Raw genomic sequence first — 21,421 nt, forward strand, 5'->3', positions numbered from 1 at the left:
TGGTCTCCCATGTGGGTGCAGGGCCCAAGCACCTGGGCCATCCTCCACTGCCCTCCCAGGCCACAGCAGAGAGCTGGACTGGAAGAGGAGCAACTGGGACTAGAACCTGGTGCCCATATGGGATGCCGGCTCCGCAGGTGGAGGATTAGCCACGTGAGCCACGGCGCTGGCCCCAAGTAGCAGATTCTTTCTTACTCGTCCCCAAGTGATGTCCTTCAGGGTATTCTGACCTATATGTTCCATAGATTTCTTTTGCCTATATTTGAAATTCATATAAAACAATATACATTGTTTTATTAAAAAAAACTGGTCATCAGAGTGGTACTGCATGAAGTAAGAGTGGGCTAAAACTTTTCCATTTTTCCTTAGTAGGTAGCAGTGTGAATAGGATAGTGCATAATTCACTTCCTGTGTAACTCCAGGCAACTTTTAAAATTTTTAAAGAGATTTATTTTATTTATTTGAAAGGCAGAGTTAGAGAGAGAGAGAAAAAGAGAGAGAGAGAGAGAGAGAGAGAGAGAGAGAGAGAGAGAGAGAGACGTCTTCCATCCACTGGTTCACTCCTGCAACTGCTGGAGCAGGGCCAGACCGAAGCCAGGATCCAGGAGCCTCTTCCAGGTCTCCCACGCGGGTGCAGGGGCACAAGCACCTGGTGCATCATTGGCTGCCTTTCCAGGCACTTCAGCAGGAAGTTGGATGGGAAGTGGGGCAGCCAGGACTTGTATCTGTGTTCTGATTTGGGATGCCAGAGTCGTCCTAAGAGGTGGCTTAACTTGCTGGATCACAATACACCCTGAAAACTTACTCGTTTTAAAAACAATTTATTTAGGGCCCACTCTTGTGACAGAGCGGGTAAAGCTGCCACCTGCAATGCTGGCATCCCATGTGGGTGCTGGTTCCTGTCTCGGGGGCTCCACTTCAGATCCAGCTCCCAGCTAATGGCTTGGGAAAAGCAGCAGAGTATGGTCCGCGTGTTCAGGCCCCTGCTTCCACTTGGGAGACTTGAACGAAGCTGCATCTGGGGAGAGACCCAGTAGTTGGAAATCTTTGTCTCTCTTTGTTTCTGCCTCTTCCCATCTCTATAACTCTGGCTTTTCAAATGAGTGAATTAAGCTGCTTTTTTTTTTTTTTTTAAGATCGATTTCCAACCACTGGTTCACTCCCCAAGTGACCTAAAAACGGCCAAGACAGGCCAGGCAGAAGCCAGGAGCCAGGGACTTCCTGGTCTCCCACCTGGGCCGTCTTTTGCTGCCTTCCCAGGCGCATGAGCAGGAAGCTGCAGCTGGAGACACCAGTGGCGCTGTAGGCAGCGGCTTACCCGGCTGTGCCATGGTGCCCCCCCACCCCCTTCACTCAGCGGTTGCTTGGTAAATCCTGGTTGAATAACTAGGCATTCATCAAATACTCTATTCACCTGGTTCCCACTTAGGGTGCGGATCTTTCTTGCTGTGAACTTACGCCTCAGGACTTCCATTTAGGGTAAGTGCTGGTGGCCAGAACGTCTGCAAAGACGTCTTGCACTCTCCAGAACGAAAGGCTGACACTTTGGCTTCCTTCCTTCAGATTAGAGCCACCGCAGGGAGACAGGGTTAGGGTGGGGTGGGAGGGGCATCATTTTTGGGAAAACTGGTCAGAGTGTTGATCTTTTCAGTACGCCCTCCCATTTCAACAGAACACACATTTATTGAAGCAGTGGAAAGCTCAGTGCTTTCCTGGGCCTCCGCATTCCCTCAAGGGTCACACCCAACCTTTGCGGCACCTCTTTTGAGAGACCATTCTGGAAGAGAGGCGGTCCCTTTAAGGCCCTGGAAAGGGTCTCGGTGTCGGTTTCCGCGAGGAGGCCACGCCCCGTCACGTGTGCGCGGCTCCAGCTGGGCAGGGCTAGCGGCTCTTGGCTGTCGTCACTTCCGCTTCTCTGTCAGTCGCGAGCGAGTAGCCGAGTGTGCGGCCGCAGGGACGGAGCGTGAGTATGCGAGCCCCCCGCCCCCAACCCCTGGCGCCCCGACCCGGCCTGCCGCCCACCTGGGCCGGCGAGCCGCCCGCCGCGTCCCTGCCGGCCGCGGGCGATGGCGGTTCCGCCTGGCCGCCCCCCTCCCCGCCTCGGCGTCCGCGAGCCCCCTCCTCCGTCGCCGACCCCTGCCCGACGCGCGTGGGCCCCTTCGCGCCCGAGGCCCGCTCCCGCGGCGGGAGCCGAGGCGGCGGGCGAGGCGGCTCCGGGCTCCAGGGCGCGGCCGGGCGTGGCGGGGAGTCGCGGGGAGGGTCCCGCGGACGCCCCCGGCACAATGCGGCTGCGGCCGGGCCCCCGACGGGGACGCGCGTGGGGCCTGTGGCTGCCCCGGCCTCCTGGGGGCCGCGGCGCCGTCGCTGTGTGTGTGTGTGTGGGGGGGGGGTCCCCGGGGATGGGGGAGAGCGGCGGCGTCGGAAGGGGGTCGGCGGGGGAGAGGAAGGCAGGGAGGCGGCGCGAGGGGGCAGAGGCAGAGCGCTTCGAGAGGAGAAAATGGCGCTTGGTGCAAGTCCCTCCTCTGCTCACGCCGTCTCCGCCGCACTTCGCCGCCTCCCACGCCCCCTCCGACCGAACCTGTCTCCCCTCGCCCGGGCGGCCGCCAGTCCCGGCTTCTAGCAGCTTCCTGGCAGGAGCGAGTGCCTCCCCCGCCTGGGCGCGTTCCACGCCGGTGTGGCCCCGAGTCGCGGTGCCCTTATGTCCTGGTTCATCTTCACCTCGTTTTTCTTGATCCTCCCTGAGCCGGCAGGCAAAGACTAAGGGTCCTCCCCCCACGTCTCGTTTAAATCGCGTTTTGTGTATATTCTGTGAGCGTTCTTAATGAATTGCCCTGTGCCACCATTTTTTGGAACAGTAAAGCCGCTCATTAAATTAAAAAAAAAAGTGTATTACTGAAAGTTCGAGGAACTGGGCTTAGTTGCCACTACCTTGTTGTTACCTTATTTAGATTAAATAGGAGGTGGGAATTTGAAATGATCTTAGGCCTCCAGGCAGCTCTTAGTAAACGGTGACAGTTGCGCTTGACCGTTTTAAAGTGAAAAATATATTATGTTCGACTTGATTACCTTTTCAAACAAGGCATTTTGGCAGTTAAAGTAGCAGCTGGCGTTAAAAAAAAAAAAAGATCTAAATTGGTTTTGGAGACTAGGTTGTAAAAATGGAGCAGTAAAAGGAAAAAATGTACCAGCTGTGCTTTGGATGTGGCTGTTCCTCTCTGAATTTACTCTTCTGGTCTTCAATTGCGGGTTAAAATCAACATGGCTGAGTTGGGCTTTTTGAATTTCATGGCCAGGATTGGGATGGCCCACTTCTTTTACCTTGACCTCCTATTGTGGAACACGCTCAATGCCAGGGCCTGCACAAGTTGAGTCTAGAGAGCTGGATTTTGATTCCTTTTTTATAAAAGGAAACTGAAGCCTTTCTCCCTTCCAGACATTCGGAGTTTGTCTTTATTAGGCCCTTAGTGGCATACAGAAATTAATAGGATCCATTCTCTTCTGAGATGGGGAGAGCAAAAGCTAAATTGAGAACTGGCACTTTAGCACCTGGTATTGAGTGCCTTGCAAAGGCAGGCCCACGGGCCTGGAGTTGCTTACAACTGGGGCTGAGGTCTATTGATAGTACTCTCTCTGTCTCCTTTCCCTCGGCAGTAAAGTACTGGGCTGTGAACCTCTCTGGGGAGGAGCTGGGAAACTGGATGGTACCAGTCCCTCCCATAAATAGATTCTTCATGATTTAAAATGATATTCAGGAGTAGAAAATCAGTGTAAAATGGACTGAATCACTTTGAGTTAATATGTAACATTGTGAACTCTGAAATAATACCTGTTATTTTGATGATATGGCCAAAAAGTCAAAATTAACATAAGAAATAGGAAAAGTCATTATGGCAAAGTTATTAGATACCACATCAGCACTATATAGGTATTCCTCCTGTTGTACGAATAAATTCCCTGCAGTGAATAATTCTACATTAGGGTCTACTGTCATTTGAACTGTGAAGCACCACTGAGTGAGCTTGTTCGTGTTTCTTTGGGTTTTAACAGTAAATGTTAGCAGCTGCTTTCTTACAATCTACCCTACCCATAAACTGCTGATGCCACTAAAGTGAAGTGTAAAAAGATCCGTGGGCTTTGAGGTGGGAATGTGAGTGTGAATGATATTCTTGCCTTACTGGGTTCACAATATTTTCTGTTATTTGCTACTTAGAAGAGCGTAGATTTAAAGCTTGTGCTCAGCAGAATGATCTCTGTGTCACAAAGTGGTAGAATGAACCGTAGGGTGTGTCGATGAGTTTTAAATGGGAGGAAGAGCGTAGTTGAGGTAATAGGGCAACTTGTAAATTATTTACGCAATGCATTTTTCTTTCAGAATGCCTAAATCAAAGGAACTTGTTTCTTCAAGCTCATCTGGCAGTGATTCTGACAGTGAAGTTGACAAAAAGGTGAGTATTACTACACTCAGTCGTTTTTGTCATACTTGACCCATCGATGTTGCCCACATCTAATCCTGAGGAACAGTAAAAGGCATGCCCGAGTGTTAACAGAATCTGGGATCGCAGTGCTTCTGAAAGCGTGGCTGGCCCTCAGATGTGCTTGGGGTGCTCATGGCACAGCCGCACTCACAGGCTCTCCGTTAGCTTTAAATCTGTGTTGAGAACCCTTAGGACCCCTTAAGTGGCAGAACCGCTGCTCTAGACTCTAAGGAAATTGGATTCTAATTAGATCCAGAGCTACTCATTGCCATTACTTAGAAATCTGCCGCCTCTGCCGGGCTGCTTGTAGTGGTTGGGCTAAATTACCTGAGGTTTTGAATTTAAGTACCGATTTTGAAAGCCGCCTTAGCGATTGGTGTCTGTTCTGGACACAAGGATTACTGAATTTAGACTTGATACATCTTGAGTTTGAATATTTTTGCTGTGATCTGTCACTTTGAGTTAAACTAGCACCCAGGAAAGCCAGTATGAAATAACTTAGAGTAAGCTTTTTGTGTATTAGAAGACAACAGTGCTATAAACTCTTCATTCCGCTTAATCGAGCATCTCAGTGGAGCATAACTGAGCGTCTCCTGTGTGGTCAGGACTTCCTTTCACAAACAACTGTCGCTTACCATGTGTGAGTTTACATGTACCCTAGAAGTAGAATAAGTTGGTTGTATGCTTTCTAGTTAGGGTATCTCCTTTCTGAGAAGCAAGTAATTGGCTGTAGAGATCTGTAGTTTTAAAAAAGATTTATTTATTCGAAAGGCAGAGTTACAGTGAGGCAGAAGTGGAGAGAGAGAGAAAAAGAGGTTATCCATCTACTGGTTCATTCCCCAAATGGTCACAACAGCTGGAGCTGGGCTGATCTGAAGCCAGGAGCTTCTTCTGAGTCTCATGTGGGTGCAGTGGCCCACTGCTTTCTTAGGCCATAGCAGAGAGCTGGATCAGAAGTCGAGCAGCCGGGTCTAAAACTGGGCTCATATGGGATGGCAGCTCAGCAGGCGGAGGCTTAGCCTACTGCGCCACAGTGCAGGGCCCGATCTGTGGTTTCTGAAAGTTTATCCTAAAGCAGCAGGCCCTCTAGCTTATTTCTTTTCTTTTCTTTTTTTTTTTTTTTTTTTACCACCAAACTTTAGTTATCAGTGTTAACTGGAAGAAAAGAGTGCTTATGGGAGGGTCGGGAAGTTGGGACCAGTAAGTATAAAAAGTGTCACCTGGAGGCTTGCTAAAAGACTTAAGAGAGCACACGTAGTTGCACAACTGAGGAATTCTTCATTTTTTTCTTTGCACCTGGTATAGCATTTGAATGCATTCATGTAATAAATTCATATTGAACTTTTATGTGCCAGGCATGGGCCGGTCCACTGGGAATACTTAGATATTGATTTATAGAATAATTGCTTTTTACTCACTGAGCTAACTAAGTTTTGCCGTTTGTCTCAAATAGTACTGTTATTCCTGTAAGCACCTAAAATACATCTATGTTTTTCATCCCACGTTTTGTATATATATATATTTGTGTGTAATGTTTTACCTAGCTTCATCTAATTTAGTACACTAAGTTAGTAACATTAAAATATTCATACTTTTTCCTCTGAGAAGGAGCATGACTGCCCTCTACTGTTCGGGTTGGGAAGTCTCGTGGTTTTATGCACTCCAGAGAATGAGGCTGTCTTAGAATAGTGCTTTCACACTGTTGTGACTTGGAATGCTAGTCGGACAGATTGCTGTGTGTCTTCAGTGAGTTTTTGTGATGGAGAAGTTTCTCGATTTGTTGATTTCCTGTACAGAGTAGCTTTCTCCAGTGTTGCCTAATCATAAATTCCTTAAGCCATTTTAAATGCCTTTTGGAATATTCATGTCCTAGAAATGTAGTAAGTTGATCGTAGGTTTCCTGACTAGTGTATCTGCTTTGTAAAATGTAAGTCATTGACTCACTTCAGTAGACCTGTGGATCCAAAATGTATTCAAAAGCAGCAGTGCTCTTTTTTCTTTCTCTTTTAAAGAAATCTTAAGGGGGGGGGGCAGCATTTGCCACAGTGTGACACCACTGGGATGCCCACGTTCCATAGAGTGCCTGGTGGGAGTCCTGGCTACCCTTCCAGTTGATTTCAGCTTCCAGCTAATGCATACCCTGGGAGGCAGCAGGTGATGACTAAAGTACTTGAGTCCCTGCCTTACATGTAAGGGACCTGGATTGAGTACTGATTCCTGGTTTTGGCTTGGTCTAGCCTGGGCTTTTGCAGCTTTTGGGGGAGTGAATCAGCAGGTGGAGAGTTTCTTTTTCTTTCTGCCTTTCAAGCAAGTAAAAATTTAAAAATAAGGAGCCTGCATTGTGGCACAGTGAGCCTGCAGTGCCAGCATTCTGTATTGGAGCACTGGTTCAAGGCCCCTGGCTGCTCAGCTTCTGATCAGGCTCTGTTAGCGAGCCTGGGAAAGTGATGGAAGATGGCCCAAGTGCTTGAGCCCCTGTCACCCATGTAGTAGCCGCTTAACGGAGCTCTGGGCTCTTGGCTTTGGCTCAGAACAGCTCGGGCTCTTGTGGCCATTTGGGGAGTGAACCATCAGATGAAGATTGATCCCTCCCTCTCTCATTCCCCCCTTTTCTCCCTGCATAAATCTGCCTATCAGCTGTTTAAAAATATTTTTATTTGAAAGGTAGAGTTACAGAGAGAGCTAGAGGCAGAGAGATAGATTAATCTTTAATCCACTGGTTTATTCCCCAAATGGCCATAACAGTCAGGACTGTGCCAGGCTGAAGCCAGGAGTTTCATCTGGGTCTCCTATTGTGGGTGCAGAGGCCCAAGCACTTGGGGCATTTCCTGCTGCTTTCTCAGGTGCATTAGGAGGGAGGGAGCTGGATGGGAACTGGAGCAGCCAGTCCTTGAACTAGCCCCTAGAGTGGGTGCCGGTGCTGCAGGTAGTGGCTTAACCCGCTGTGCCACAGCACCAGCCCCAATAAATAATTCTTTAAAAAATTAAAATACAAAAAAAAAGCAATGGAGCCTTTGGAATCAGATTTAAAAAAAAAAAAAAAAGATTTATTTATTTGAAAGGTGGAGTGACGGAGAGGCAGAGAGAGAGAGCTTCCATTTGGTGGTTTACTCCCCAAATGGCTGCAGCAGCCAGAACTGGCTCACATGGGTGCAGAGGCCCAAAGATTTGGGCCATCTTCCCACTGCTGTCCTAGGTGTATTAGAGGGAGCTGCATTGGAAATGGAGCAGCTGGGACCTAAACTGGCACTCATTTGAAATGTGTTTTATTCTTAGTTATGTGTGCACATCTCTCTTAAAGATTTATTTATTTATTTATTTGAAAGAGTTACACAGAGAGAAAAGGAGAGGCGGAGAGAGAGAAGTCTTCCATCTGCTGGTTCACTCCCAAGTTGGCTGCAATGGCTAGAGCTGGGCCAATCTGAAGCCAGGAGGCAGAAGCGCCTTCAGGTCTCCCATGTGGGTTCAGGGGCCTAAGCACTTGGGCCATCTTCTTCTGCTTTCCCAGGCGATAGCAGAGAGTTGGATTGGAAGTGGAGCAGCTAGGACTCGAACCGGCACCCATATGGGCTTTACCTGCGATGCCACAGTGCTGGCCCCTGTGTGCAGATTTTTTAAGAGTTAGTGAGCTTCCATCCTCTGGTTCACTCCCTAGATGGCGATGGTGGGTGGCACTGGGCCAGGGTGAAGCCAGGAACCTGGAGCTTCATCTGATTGTCTCATGTGGGTGATAGGGCCCCAAACACTTGGACCACCTTCCGATACTTTTCCTAGGCACATTTTCAAAGACCTGAATGGGAAGTGGAGCAGCTGGGACTCGAATGGTGCCCATATGGGATTCTGGCATTGCAGGAGGCAGCTTTATCTGCTGAGCTACAATGTTGGCTTCATGTGCATGTTTTAACCATGTTCTTGCTTTTTTCTTTAAAGTTAAAGAGGAAAAAGCAAATTACTGCAGAAAAACCTGTGAAGAAGCAAAAGACTGGTGAGACCTCAAGAGCTCTGTCATCTCCCAAACAGAGCAGCAGCAGCAGAGATGATAACATGTTTCAGGTACAGTTGGTTGTTTGCGCCAGGGATTACCTGGCTTGATCTGAGGAGTATTGAAAGTACTTTTATCTGATATCAGTGATAAGTTTGTGTTTTGTAATCCTCTAGACTAAGGATAGTTACTAAAATATGAAGCAAGTTAGTAGAAGTTAAAGTAGTTTATTTATATGATGCTGGACTGTTGTTACAATCTAAAAGCCTATTGATTTGCCGAATTTAAAACAATGCAAATTTGAATGTTATATCCAAATGATTCAGGATTAGATGTTCAGACAGCAGTTTGGTGGAGGTAGGTGGGGTGTTGGGCCATGAGATAGGATAGGCTGTTACTTGAGGGGAAGCAGTAATATGACCTGCCTAATTTTGGGCTGATAAGAAACAGAAATGGGAAGGGGGTTGAATAGATAAAAGTAATGAGGGATTTAATGAAATCATCTAAAGACGGCGAGTGTGGCTTCTGGTTTCTTGACCTTGTTTCAAGGAGACCTTAGTGTCACTAGAAGGTGGCTTTACCAGGGCAGAGGCGTTAGGCATCAATGGATGCTGATGAGATTGTAGGCTTTAATTTGTGTGGTGATAGTTTAGATGGTTTTCCCAAAAAAGAAACAGATGCCTATAAAGGTACTGGTGTGGAAGAATGGACTAGAGAAACTAAGCAGGAAGTGAAGAGTGAACTTGATTGTACATGTGATGAAATGAATGGAGCGTTTCCTGTGGTACCTAGACTTGTCTGGGAAGTGTTCCTGTGGGACCGTTAGGATAGTTGACAGTCTTCAGCTGTAGTCAGTATAGATCAGAAGAAGAAAGGGGCAGATGAAGGTATGTGTTGGGTGATGGAGGATGGAAGGGAAAAGGGTCGTAGGTCAAGACAAAATGGTGAAAGAAAATTTGAACAGCAGCAGGATCTAGAAAAGGATAAGTTTCAAAGAGGCATAAAGTACTAGTTGAAGCTGAAAGGTAGGACAGAATGAAACTACATTTATTTCATTGGAAAGTGAGGCCAGCTTGTGTAGAGTGAACTTTGAAAAGACCATGGGCAAGGAGAGAGGCGCCTTTCTCTGAAGGGAGGAAGGAACCTCCACTGTGACACGGCCTTGACTAAACAAGTTCAGAGTTGGTGAACTCAAGGGACTTCCATAGCCTAGACAGCTCATAGCAAGAGTCTTGGGTGATTGCTGACGTCATAAATAAGAGTGCCAATTGTTAAATCAACAACGGGAAGCACTGGGTACATGCTCCCCACGTAGGATCTCTGTCCTTAATGTGTTTTACTATGAAACTTAAAAACACTACTAGTCGAACAATACCCTATACCTTGTGAGGTTATGTGAATGCAGCCTGTTGAAATCCTTGCTTAGTGTATACTAAGTTGATCTTCAGTATATGAAGGTAATTGAAAATGAAACTCGTTAAAGGGCGGGATGGGAGAGGGAGAGGGGAGGGCCACGAGAGGGAGGGAGGTTGGGGGGAAGCCACAACAATACAAAAGTTGCACTTTGTAAATTCACATTTATGAAATAAAAAGGCCATGGGAAAAAATGGAATTACAAGATGTTTATCTTGGTGCAAAAACTTGAAATGCATAGCTTTTCTCATAATGTGCTTTTTCCATGTGCTTTTTGAATATTCCTTTTATTTATTTTTCAACTTCTGATGGCCTTGAAGGGCAGAATGCCAGAATTAAGGTGGAATAGCAAATGGAAGTTGGTATTTTTACTCTTGCTTTTCTATTTGCTTTGTTTTGCTTCCAGATGCAGAGTGTTTAGCTAATGGCTTTAAATCCTCTGAATTTTGCTTATATAATTTAGAGGAGCTAGGGACAGACTTGGGTAATTTGATGGAAACAAATATGTGTAAGGAAAATCTACGAAAGAGTCCTCATTGCTTTGCTTACTATATTTGGTCTTTTATTCCAGCTCTGTCAGATTTTGTGTTATAGTTATGGACCAAGTAGATGCAGTGTGTAGTTTCATAGAATTTATGGAAGCAGAAATCACACAAATATATAATTGTGACAAGGGCTGAGAAGTTTTAACAAGATGGATCATTATGAGAGAGTAGCTGTTCTGGGAATCTCTTCTCAAAGAAGTGGCATTTATAGCTTCAGACGTGGAGGAGGAGCCAGCCATACCAAGTGTATAGGTGAGGGAGGTACTTTGAAGTAGAGAGATTTGTGTCATGGGCTCGCTTGTGTTGATAGCTTCAAGTGGGAAATAGCGTGGATGGTGTAGGTATTACAAAGCTGTTGGTTGCAGCCCCAGAAGTCTGCTGAGTAGAGGTGGGAATGCCGCTGGGTGAGGGGGGAGCAGCTCTTCTGGGGCCTTCCTGTTGGGAGACCATGTTTAGCAGTTTGTGGTTTTTCCTAAGCACAGTGGGAAGCTATTATAAAGACAGAATAAAATTTAAAATCTGCAAGAGGATATTTCTTCCTTTCATGGGCTTTCTTCCCATGTAGAATGACTGGCTGCTGTGGAACATTTTTATTATGTTTATAAGTATTTTCAGGGCAAATATCTGCAGCTTTTCTCTGCTGAGTGCTGTTCTTTGGAGGTCTGCATCTATGGCATTATAACATATTGTATCTTACTCATTCCTTAATTTGTAGGTTAAGAACTAGGAATCTCAGATTCTGTTCTGTTCTATTAAGAGTAGTTTGGAGAAAAATAAATCTGTTTTTAGGGGAGTAGTTTTCTCATCTCTTCCTCCAAAAAATGATTTTTTAGTTCTTTTAATGTTACTTTCATCTACTTGAAAGGCAGAAGGGAGAGCAAGAAAGGGCAAGGTCACTCCCCAAATGCCAGCAACAGCCAGGCCCAGAAAAGGCCAAAGCCAGGAGCTTGAACTCCATCCAGGTCTCCCACATGGGTGGCAGGAATCCAAGTACCTAAGCCATCATCTGCTTCTAAAATGCATGAGCAGAAATACTAGAGCAGAAGGGAGGAGCCAGGACTCAGACTGGGACTCCAGATGTTACGCAGGTCTCCCAAGGAGCCATTTCACTTGCTGCTCTGCACATGCCCATCTCCAGTGTCAGTTCTTAAAGCCCTCATTTGGAGTCATTCCTAAGCCACCTTGGGTAATTTGACACTTCACTGTTTTTTTTTTTTAAAGATTTTATTTATTTGAAAGGAAGAGTTAGGGAGAGATGAGAGATCTTTCATCCACTGGTTTGCTCCCAAATGGCCACAACAGCTAGAGCTGCGCTGGACTGAAGCCAGGAGCCAGGTGCTTCTTCCTCCTGATCCTTGTGGGTCCTCCGCTGCCTCCCCAGGCCCATTATCAGGGAGCTGGATCAGAAGCAAGCAGCTGGTCCTCAACCGGTACCTGTATGGAATGCTGGCATCACAGCTGGTGGCTGGGAGGAATGTAGACTTTATTTCCAAAGTGGCTTTAATAGACCTAACCGTGTAAGCATTCTAAGAAGTATTTTTGTTATTTTGGCATTTTCCTTAAAATGATATTTTTATTTTTTAATTTGTTAGGTAGAGTTACAGAGAGACAGAGAGATAGAAAGGTCTTCCTTCCTTTGGTTCACTCCCCAAATGGCCACTACTGCTGGTGCTGCACCGATCCGAAGCCAGGAGCCAGGTGCTTCTTCCTGGTCTCTCATGTGGGTGCAGGGGTCCAAGCACTTGGACCATCCTCCACTGCCCTCCCAGACCACAGAAGAGAGCTGGACTGGAAGAGGAGCAACCAGGGCTAGAACCCAGTGTCCATATGGGATGCTGGCGCCGCAGGCGGAGGATTAGCCATGTGAGCCACGGCGCCAGCCCAAAATGATTTTTTTTTTTTTAAAGATTTATTTATTTATTTGAAAGAGTTACACGGAGAGAGGAGGAGAGGTAGAGAGTCTGTCTGCTGGTTCACTCCCCAGATGACCACAATGGCCAGAGCTGCTGATCCAAAGCCAGAAGCTTCTTCCAGGTCTCCACGTGGGTACAGGGCCTAAGGACCTGGGCTATCCTCCACTGCTTTCCCATGCTATTAGCAGAGAGCTGGATTGGTAGTGGAGTAGCTGGGGCATGAACTGGCATCTGCTGTTGCTGCAGGCTGGGGCTTTAACCCACTGTGCCACAGTGCTGGCCCTGGTTATACTAGATTTTAAGTAGCATAGAGTACATTAGAGTACATTGAGTATGTAATATTAAAAGAGGCCTTCATTTTTTTACTTAAAATTACCAAGAATATGCTTTGAAGACAGCTCGTACAGTGCAGAACTTTTGTAGATGTTGCTAGATCATCAGATGTTAGAATCTTTGAGGGCCTAGGTTATAACTCTGTCAAAACCAAATAGATTTAGGAACTAAATAGACGGGAAGTATTGGCTAGCAGCTATAAGACAGGATTTTTAAAAAGACTTTATTTATTTGAAAGGCAGAGTAACAGTGAAAGAGAAGTAAATGAAATATCTTCTGTCTGCTGGTTCACTCCCCATTGCTTGTGATAGGACTGGGGCAGGCCAAAGCCAGGAGCCTGTTACCCCATCCAGGTCTCCGCCATGGGTAGTTAGGGACCCAAGCACTAGGGCCATCATATGCTGCTTCTCAGATGCATTATCATGAAAGTGAATGGAAGTGGAGGAGCTGGGACTTGAACTGGCATTCCCCAAGGGCTGTGGGCATCCCAGGGGCAGCTTAGTCTGCTGTACCACAGTGCCTGCTCCAGGATTGTTTTTGTTCAAACTGCAGAATCTCTCTCTCTCTCTCTCTCTAACTGCCTTTCAAGTAAATAAATTAAAAAAAAATTATATTTGTTTAATTTGAGAGAGCGAGAGAGAATGAATATGAGCGCCCCTGTCTGCTGGGTCACTCCCTGAGAGCCCTAAACAGCTCAGCCAGGAACGTGGAACTTAATCTGGGTCTCACATTATTGGCAGGGACCACGTAGAGTTGCAGTACTTGAACATCATTTGCTGCCTCTTGGGGTGCACATTAACAGGAAGCTGGAATCGGGAGTAGAGCCAGGACTTGAACCGGACCCAGGTGCTCCAGTATGGGATGCACTTTTTCATTCTTCAGTGGATGGACATTTGTGTTTTCTCTTGGCTGTTGTGAATAATGTTCCTCTGAACATGGCTCTTCAATATTCCTAGGAGATTGTGCTGTCTAGGTATTTTTCGACATGCAGTCATGCATCACAATAGTCAGCAGACTATTGACATGAAGATAGTCCTGTAAGGTTATATCACCTAGTGACATTGTAGCCAGCTTAGTTTGTGTAAGTTCTTGTACACTATGATCCCATGATGAAAGAAACTAGCAAGTTACTCATTTCTGAGAAACTGCCTCAGATTCTGTAGGTGATGTGTGACTGCATGCCCCAAAGTGGGAATCCTAGATCACATGGTAGTTCTCTTTTTTTTTTTTAAAGACTTATTTATTTTGAAAGGCAGAATAGAGAGGGGAGAGAGAATCTTCCATCTGCTAGTTCATTCCCCAAATGGCTGCAACGGCTGGAGCTGGGCTGATCCAGAGCCAGGAGCTTCTTCCAGGTCTCCCACATAGATTCAGGGACCCAAGGACTTGGGCTGTCTTCCACTGCTTTCCCAGGCCATTAGCAGGGAGCTGGATCAGAAGTGGAGCAGCTAGGATTCAGCTGGTACCCACATGGGATGCTGGCACTGCAGGCAGTGGCTTTATCCACTGTGCCACAAAGCCAGCCTATGTAGTTCTTTTTCCTAGTTTTTGAGGAACTGCCGTACTATTTTCCATGCCAGTTGTGTTTTTTTTTTTAACTGATGATGTTTGTAAATGTAAAAATGAAAGTGTGAGGTACTTTATATTTTAAGATTTATTTATTTATTTGAGAGGCAGAGTTAACAGAGGGAAAGAGAGAAGTCTTCCATCCAATGGTTTACTCCTCAAATGGCCTTAACAGCAAGAGCTGGGCTTATCTGAAGCCAGGAGCTTCCTTGGGGATCTCTTACATGAATGCCAGGACCCAAGCACTTGGGCCATCTTCTGCTTTCTGAGGTCATCAGCAGGGAGCTGGATGGGACGTGGAGCAGCTGGGACTTGAACTGGCGCAAATATGGGATGCTGGAACTGCAGGCGGATGCCTAATCTATGCCACAGCTCCAGCCTCAAGGTGTTTATATTTTTGATACTGAGAAATCATTTTCATGTTAGAAGTAGATTGAGCATGCAGCAAGTTGATGAATATAAATGCACAACAGTGAAAGGAACAACTTTTTCTGTTTTTGCTTCTTTTGCAGATTGGGAAAATGAGGTACGTCAGTGTTCGGGACTTCAAAGGGAAAGTCCTAATTGACATTCGAGAGTACTGGATGGATCCAGAAGGTGAAATGAAACCAGGGAGAAAAGGTGAGGTTGACTTTCTTGAATTAGATTCTAAAGCTGAGACTTAATTAAAATCTACCTTACTTGAAATTGTTGGCAGGGACATGGGGTAGGGAAGAACCTTGTGCATCTGATTATCTTTTATTATAGATGATTCTTAACATTTTTTTTTTATTTATTTTTGACAGGCAGAGTGGACAGTGAGAGAGAGACAGAGAGAGAGGTTTTCCTTTTTGCCGTTGGTTCACCCTCCAATGGCCGCCGTGGTAGGCGCGCTGCGGCCGGCACACCGCGCTGATCTGATGGCAGGAGCCAGGTGCTTCTCCTGGTCTCCCATGGGGTGCAGGGCCCAAGCACTTGGGCCATCCTCCACTGCACTCCTGGGCCACAGCAGAGAGCTGGCCTGGAAGAGGGGCAACTGGGACAGGATCGGTGCCCCGACCGGGACTAGAACCCGGTGTGCCGGCGCCACAAGGCGGAGGATTAGCCTATTGAGCCGCGGCGCCAGCCGATTCTTAACATTTTTTTAATGAGATGCCTCAAAAGATAAGATTAAAACTGAGAAAACACATCCCCATTATCACTCTAACTGGTTATTAATTTGCTTGAGTGTACATTTCTTTGTAAAGTTATAGCAGTTTTCAGATGAGGCACTATCTGGGAAGTTGGAAAACCAGGAATGGAAGGTTCTGTTCATACTGTTTCCTATAGATGGAACTCAAAAACCTGTTCTTTAGGAGAGTATCCTTCAAGTGAGTCTCTGGCCTCCTTCCCTTTGGGCTTCATTCAGTCCCAAGCCTGAATATTCACAAATACCTAGAGAACATTTTTTAAAAAAGATTTATTTATTTTATTATTTAAATGGCAGAGTTAGAGGGAAAGATTTCATTTGCTGGTTTACTCCACAGATGGTTACAACAGCCTGAGCTGGGCTCCATCCAAGTCTCCCACATGGGTGTCAGGGGCCCAGGCACTCTGGCTGTCCTTCCTCACTTCCCAGGCCTGTGAGCAGGGAGCAGCATGGGACTTCAACTGGTGCTCACATGAGATACTGGCATTGCAGGCAGTGGCCTAACCAGCTGTGCCAAAACGCTGGCTCCTGGACAACATGTTTGAACCAACCTAATTTTGTGTGGTTAGTTGCTTCAGCTCTAGATTAGTTGTTTGCTGATGGAAAAATGCCTCCCTATTTAGTTTTATTCTGTCTTCCTATCAGTTTGAAAGCTACCACTGTTTGCTTCATGCAGTTTCCAGGTTTACTAAACTGAATCTATGTACCCTTCTGCCTTTTCTTGTTCAGTTCACTTTTGGCTTGACCATTCATACTGTTCCAAAGTGGCCAGTAGGAGATTTTTTTTGTTTCTCAAAAACATTTACTGAAACAATTAAAACCCTTCTCAGGTTGTCTTGAGGAATTCATTCTCCTTTTCAACTTCATGGCCACCCAGCAGTTTTCTGCAAAATACGTTAATTCGAGTGTTTACTGATGTGTTGGTGATGGGCTAAGTTCTTTAATCACATTGCCTGATTTACTAATGTATACAACATGTTGAGGTGTAAGTACCATTTTACATAAGAAACCAAGGCTTAGAAGGTAGTGTGAAAAAAAAAAAAATGTTTTAAGGCCCTTCAGTTAGTGATTGTGAGGCTGGGATTTGAACCCTGACAGCATGACTGTCACCCATTACATTCTAAGAAGTCCCGTAAGTCCAAGCTGGAGTGAACACTTCTGGAAGGACTCGACACATTTACTGTAAATGCCTGTGGAATGGAAAGTTTGGGCGGATAGGAGGCCTGATTGGATGTGACAAATCTGTGCCCTACCACCACTTTGCCTGCTGGTTGGCAGGTCTTTCTGGAATGTATCTTCAAGTTGACATTTTGTTCTCATTGATTGTAATTAGCATTATGCAGGATGTACTGTGGGAGGTAAAGCTAGATACAAGCTTGATCTGCTTGGGGAATTCTAATGAATTTAGTTATAACAAATGTGAGGGATTTGACTGTTAAACATTATAGCATTGTGCATTCAAAATGCTATTTTGATAAAATGATATTTTAGTTGGAAATATAAAAATTCTCAAAGCTTGAATAGATTTTCAAGTTGAATCTTCAAACTTTCTTTCAGGCATTTCTTTAAATCCAGAGCAGTGGAGCCAGCTGAAGGAACAGATTTCTGACATTGATGATGCAGTAAGAAAACTGTAAAACCTGAGCCATACGATACCTGTAATGTCTTAGTTGTTTTAATCTGTCTTTTTACATTGGCTTTTGTTTTCTAAATGTTGTTTTCCAAGCTGTTGTATATTTGGATTGCAGAACACTTTGTAAGACGAATACTTTTTTTTTATGTGCATTATTAAAAATGTTCTGAGTGAAGCTAATTGTCAACTTTATTAACGATTGCTTTGTGCCCACCTAGTGTAAAATAAAATCAAGTAATCACAATCTTAACTGTGGTGGCCTTTTTTGATCAGACATTTGGTACTATTTAAGGCCAAAAGGAACAGTTTTATAGACCTTTTAGTTTTAACTCAGCTTTTACATTAACAAGGATACTTTGTTCAGTTTTTAAACTTTTGATTTGTGAAATCTGTACTTTATCTTTTTTGTTCTAATGAAATGTCTAGATTTGTTTTGACTTTCTACCCCAATGATATTTCACTTCCATTTTTCTCCTTTAATCCATTTTCCTTTAATAACTCTCATGTTCGTTTTTATTTTTCTCTTTGATGTTCTTGACTATATTTTGCTGATTTGGAAAGTGAAATTGTCAAAATATTATCTCAGTAAGGTACTTAATTAAAATATATGAGGACTACAATCACTAAATCTATTGTATTAAATCTTAGCAGATACTTGGTAACAGGGCTTGTATGAGAACGTCGAGTAAGTGTATGTCATTACCCATAGCGCTGTATGTAGTATCTCACTGCTTAGTCTGCAGAAAATATTGACTTAGATGTCAGGTTTGCTTTCACCTAGTTAATGTTTGCTGTGGTATGATGTCTTTGAAATCAGATACTGTTAAGCTAGACTAGGACTTAATAAAAATTGTGAAAGCTTACTGCCCTAACATTTTATTTTCTAACATTTAGTATGGATTATGTGTATGTAGCCAGAGATGGCACTGAGCTTTACTGTCAGGGTAGGTGATGGGGTCAGTTGTTAGGGGAAAGAGCATTTAAAGCCTATACTTGGGTTTTTGGTCTTTGTTTCAGCAGACTTGGTTATTTTAGACTTGTTGAGTTTTGTAAATGGTTTTCATTTAGCTGTATTGATGAAACACTACAGATTGAGGCACAGATGTCAGGGGCTTTGCGCAATAAATGGGGCATGGTGTGCCTTAGGATAAGAATGTAAAGGCAACAGTAACTGAAAGTAAAGGAGGTGGCAGTGAAGAGGAAGAATTCTCCTCAAACCAGGTGTTAGAGATGTGTTATTTTGAGATTTTGATAACATTGATGGACCGTAATTCTAGATAGAACAATAAAACTTAGGTTTAAAGACATGGAAAACATTGTTGACAGATTATTTATGGTAGCAAATCTCAAATGGTTACTGCCATCAACTAAGGGCTGCCGTATCAGAGGGTTGAACTGTTCTGCTACCAGGTTTGAGTCCTTTGTCTGAAGCATTGTGGTGTAGAATTACCGAGGACTTCAGTTTGAAACCATCTGCCAGCCCACAAAGAATTTTTTTGTGTGTGTGTGATAGTTTTTCTTTAAAAAAAAAAAATTCAGTTAACTTTTTTTAGTGTATCTAGCAGTAACTGTGGTAGAAAATTGGTGAAAATAAAGACATCCTTGTTCTGGAAGTTTAGCCTTTATCAAATAATAGGTACCAAAGTGTTCAAAATACTGTACATATTTTAGATGAATGATTCTTGATTGATAATCCCTTCCCCCTCTTATTTGGGAATATGTGTGTGTCCTATAAACTTAATTGAAAGGTTTGTAAATGAGCTCTTATTTTTGGCACACAGAATGGGTTGGTAGAACACAGAATTTTGATTTTGATGTGGATGGAGAGGGAATGATGGGTAAATTACCTAGGTTTATATGAATTTAGGGGAGTATACATTTTGAAACAATCTGCTAATAACAGATGGTGCTGAAATCTATTTCCTAGGATTTTTCTAGCTGTTTAGCACTATATTATAAAACCATATGAGGAATGTTTCTCTGGCACAGTTGTGTAAGTTAACTGCGAAGTTCATGTAAATACACTATTGGATATGCAGTATATCAGAATTCATAATCTGTAGGAAAGGGAGAAAGCTAGTTTAAGAGAAGAGACTAACTTGTACAGGAAAGAGAACATAGAGTACTTTGGTTTTCTGTTGAAACTATATGTCCTTGCTACGATTTCTCCCAGCAAGAAGGGTGGTCGTTCTCAAGCATGGGTGTTTATTTTGCAATGTCTCAGTGAATTCAGTTGATGTCAGTATTCAGGCTTTGTCCTTAATATGTTCAGTAACAGGGCTTTCTCATGGGTTTTTCCCCCTCACTGGTGTTTAAAGTATGAATGGCATTGACCAACGGTAAAAACTCTGTAATGTAATTTGATTCTCTTTTCGTTTGCTGTATAAATGCCTACGAAATTCTTCTGAAGAATTTGCCTGCCTCATTAGCTAGTCAAGAAGGTGTGATGATATAAAATGGTTAGAAACAAAGTGTAGAGGGGAAAAATGAAAGACAAATATATCATCCTGACTTAGCTTGAGAAAAGAGAAAAAATTGAGTATTAACAAAAGTTTGAAATTTTTAAAAAGTACTAATATATCTATTGAAATTGTGATTTACTTTTTATGGAAATAATACAGTGAAACACTTTTTTTCAAAGACATGTTTTTCAAGATAAACTCTAGGGTAAACATGCACACAGTCACAAATATGCTATTCTGTCATTGTGGAATGCCTGTATGCTTTGTTGGTACATCTTCCATGGAGATGTCATTGACTATAGTACTCAACCTGTGAATATTTTAAATGTTGAAATAAAAATAAGAACTATGCCCTCTGTGTTATCCCACTTTGACCAACCTGAGGTTGAATGGATGGCTTACCTGGTGAGTGAGTTCTGCTAACAAACAGAATGCTTTCTGTGTGAACGCTTCGGAGTATGAGTTAGGCTTAGAGTATTACATCTTCCGAGGCCTTTGGGACTGGGGCCATGGGGCTGGGTTTTTCCATCTGCCGCACTCTACAAGGGCTTTGCGGTCTGATTCCTTGGTATACGCAACTGTATAATGCACTCTTTTGAGTATTTTCACTTAGTCTCATTTTTGTCCTCAGTATTTTTGCTTAGTTTATATAGAGGACTCCTTCAAATTTCTGTTAATGAGCTTACAAGAGATTCTTGGAAAACTACTTTATGACTTAATTCCACTTTCAACTATAAATTTGCTTTCAGTAAAAAAATGTACTCAAAAATTCAATCATGGTGGGGTTTGGCACAGCGGTTAAGACACTGCTTGGGGCACCCACGCCCATATTGGGTGGAATGCCGTGGTTTGAGTCCTGGCTCTGCTTGCAGCTTCCTGCTAATGTATGCCCTAAAAGGTGGCAGACGCTGGCTCTGGGGCTGGGTTCCCTGCCACCCTTGTGAGAGACTCACTGACTTCCCAGCTCCTGACCGATGTGGAGGGATTTGGGGAGAGAACATTGAAGATCTATCAGAGTTAAAATCCAGAAGGAAAAAAAGCTACTTGGGTTATACAGTATGGGTCAAAGGAGAGAGCTGGATTGGAAAAGGAGCAGCCAGGACTGGAACTGGCGCCCATAAGGGATGCTGGTGCCACAGAGCCGGCCCCTACCAACCTCTCGTTAAGGTCCCTTGGACTGGCTGTGTTCCTGACATAAAGGTAACCTCTGATTCTCTCTGACCCTGTGTGCTTACCCCACTATCCCTGTGGTGTTCCTGTTTGTTGAAGTGGTCTCTTGTTAGGGTCTCCAGGAAGACAGAACCAATAGGATAGATGGATGAAAAGAGATGTATGATGGGATTGATTAGGGCAATTGGCTCATACAGTAATGGAATGGAGCAATCACAGAAACGCTAGTGCAGGCTGGAGAACCAAGGCACTCGAGGTGGCGTGGCTCTCTGCAAGTTCAAAGGCCTTGCAACCAGGCCCAAACCCTGAGACCTGGACTCTGGGGTGGGGGACAAAGGCCAGAGAGCCTGAGTTGTGTTGAGCCCCAGGAGAGAGAAAATTACTTCACTTTTCTCTGCCTTTTCATTAAGCTGATTGGGTGGTGCCAGCCCGTCTTGGGAGAAGGTAGATCTTCTTTACTCAGCTTGCTGCCTCAAATCTCTCTTCTGGAAGTACCCTCCCAGAAATACCCAGCAGTAATGCTTTCCTGGCTACCTGAGTACCCTTCATTCAGTCTAGTTGATGCCTAAAGTTAAGCATCACCCTCTTCAAGCTGGTGTTGAGCATGACTCTCTCCTGCACAACTACTGCCACAGTACTAGATACCAGAAATGACTCTAGGAACTGCCCCTCAACATTGTATTCAGAACTAGGAGACACGTATATTTATTTGAGTTAGAGGAAAGATTTATTGTCTGGTGGGGGAAGCCTGATGGGCCGAG

The 21,421-nt window shown here is 44.4% G+C and overlaps 1 protein-coding gene across 1 annotated transcript; it reads left to right on the forward strand.

Annotated features, from left to right (window-relative positions):
• Positions 1–1,869: 1,869 nt before the first annotated feature.
• Positions 1,870–19,842, forward strand: SUB1 (SUB1 regulator of transcription). The gene is made up of 5 exons (XM_062211713.1): positions 1,870–1,963; positions 4,373–4,445; positions 8,406–8,528; positions 14,740–14,848; positions 16,953–19,842. Exons 2-5 carry the CDS (start codon positions 4,374–4,376, stop codon positions 17,030–17,032), a joined length of 384 nt encoding a protein of 127 aa, XP_062067697.1. The 5' UTR covers positions 1,870–1,963; position 4,373; the 3' UTR covers positions 17,033–19,842.
• The last annotated feature ends 1,579 nt before the right edge of the window (positions 19,843–21,421 follow it).

The sequence above is a fragment of the Lepus europaeus genome, chromosome 15 (genome assembly GCF_033115175.1).
Source record: "Lepus europaeus isolate LE1 chromosome 15, mLepTim1.pri, whole genome shotgun sequence".
NCBI classification, from domain to species: domain Eukaryota; kingdom Metazoa; phylum Chordata; class Mammalia; order Lagomorpha; family Leporidae; genus Lepus; species Lepus europaeus.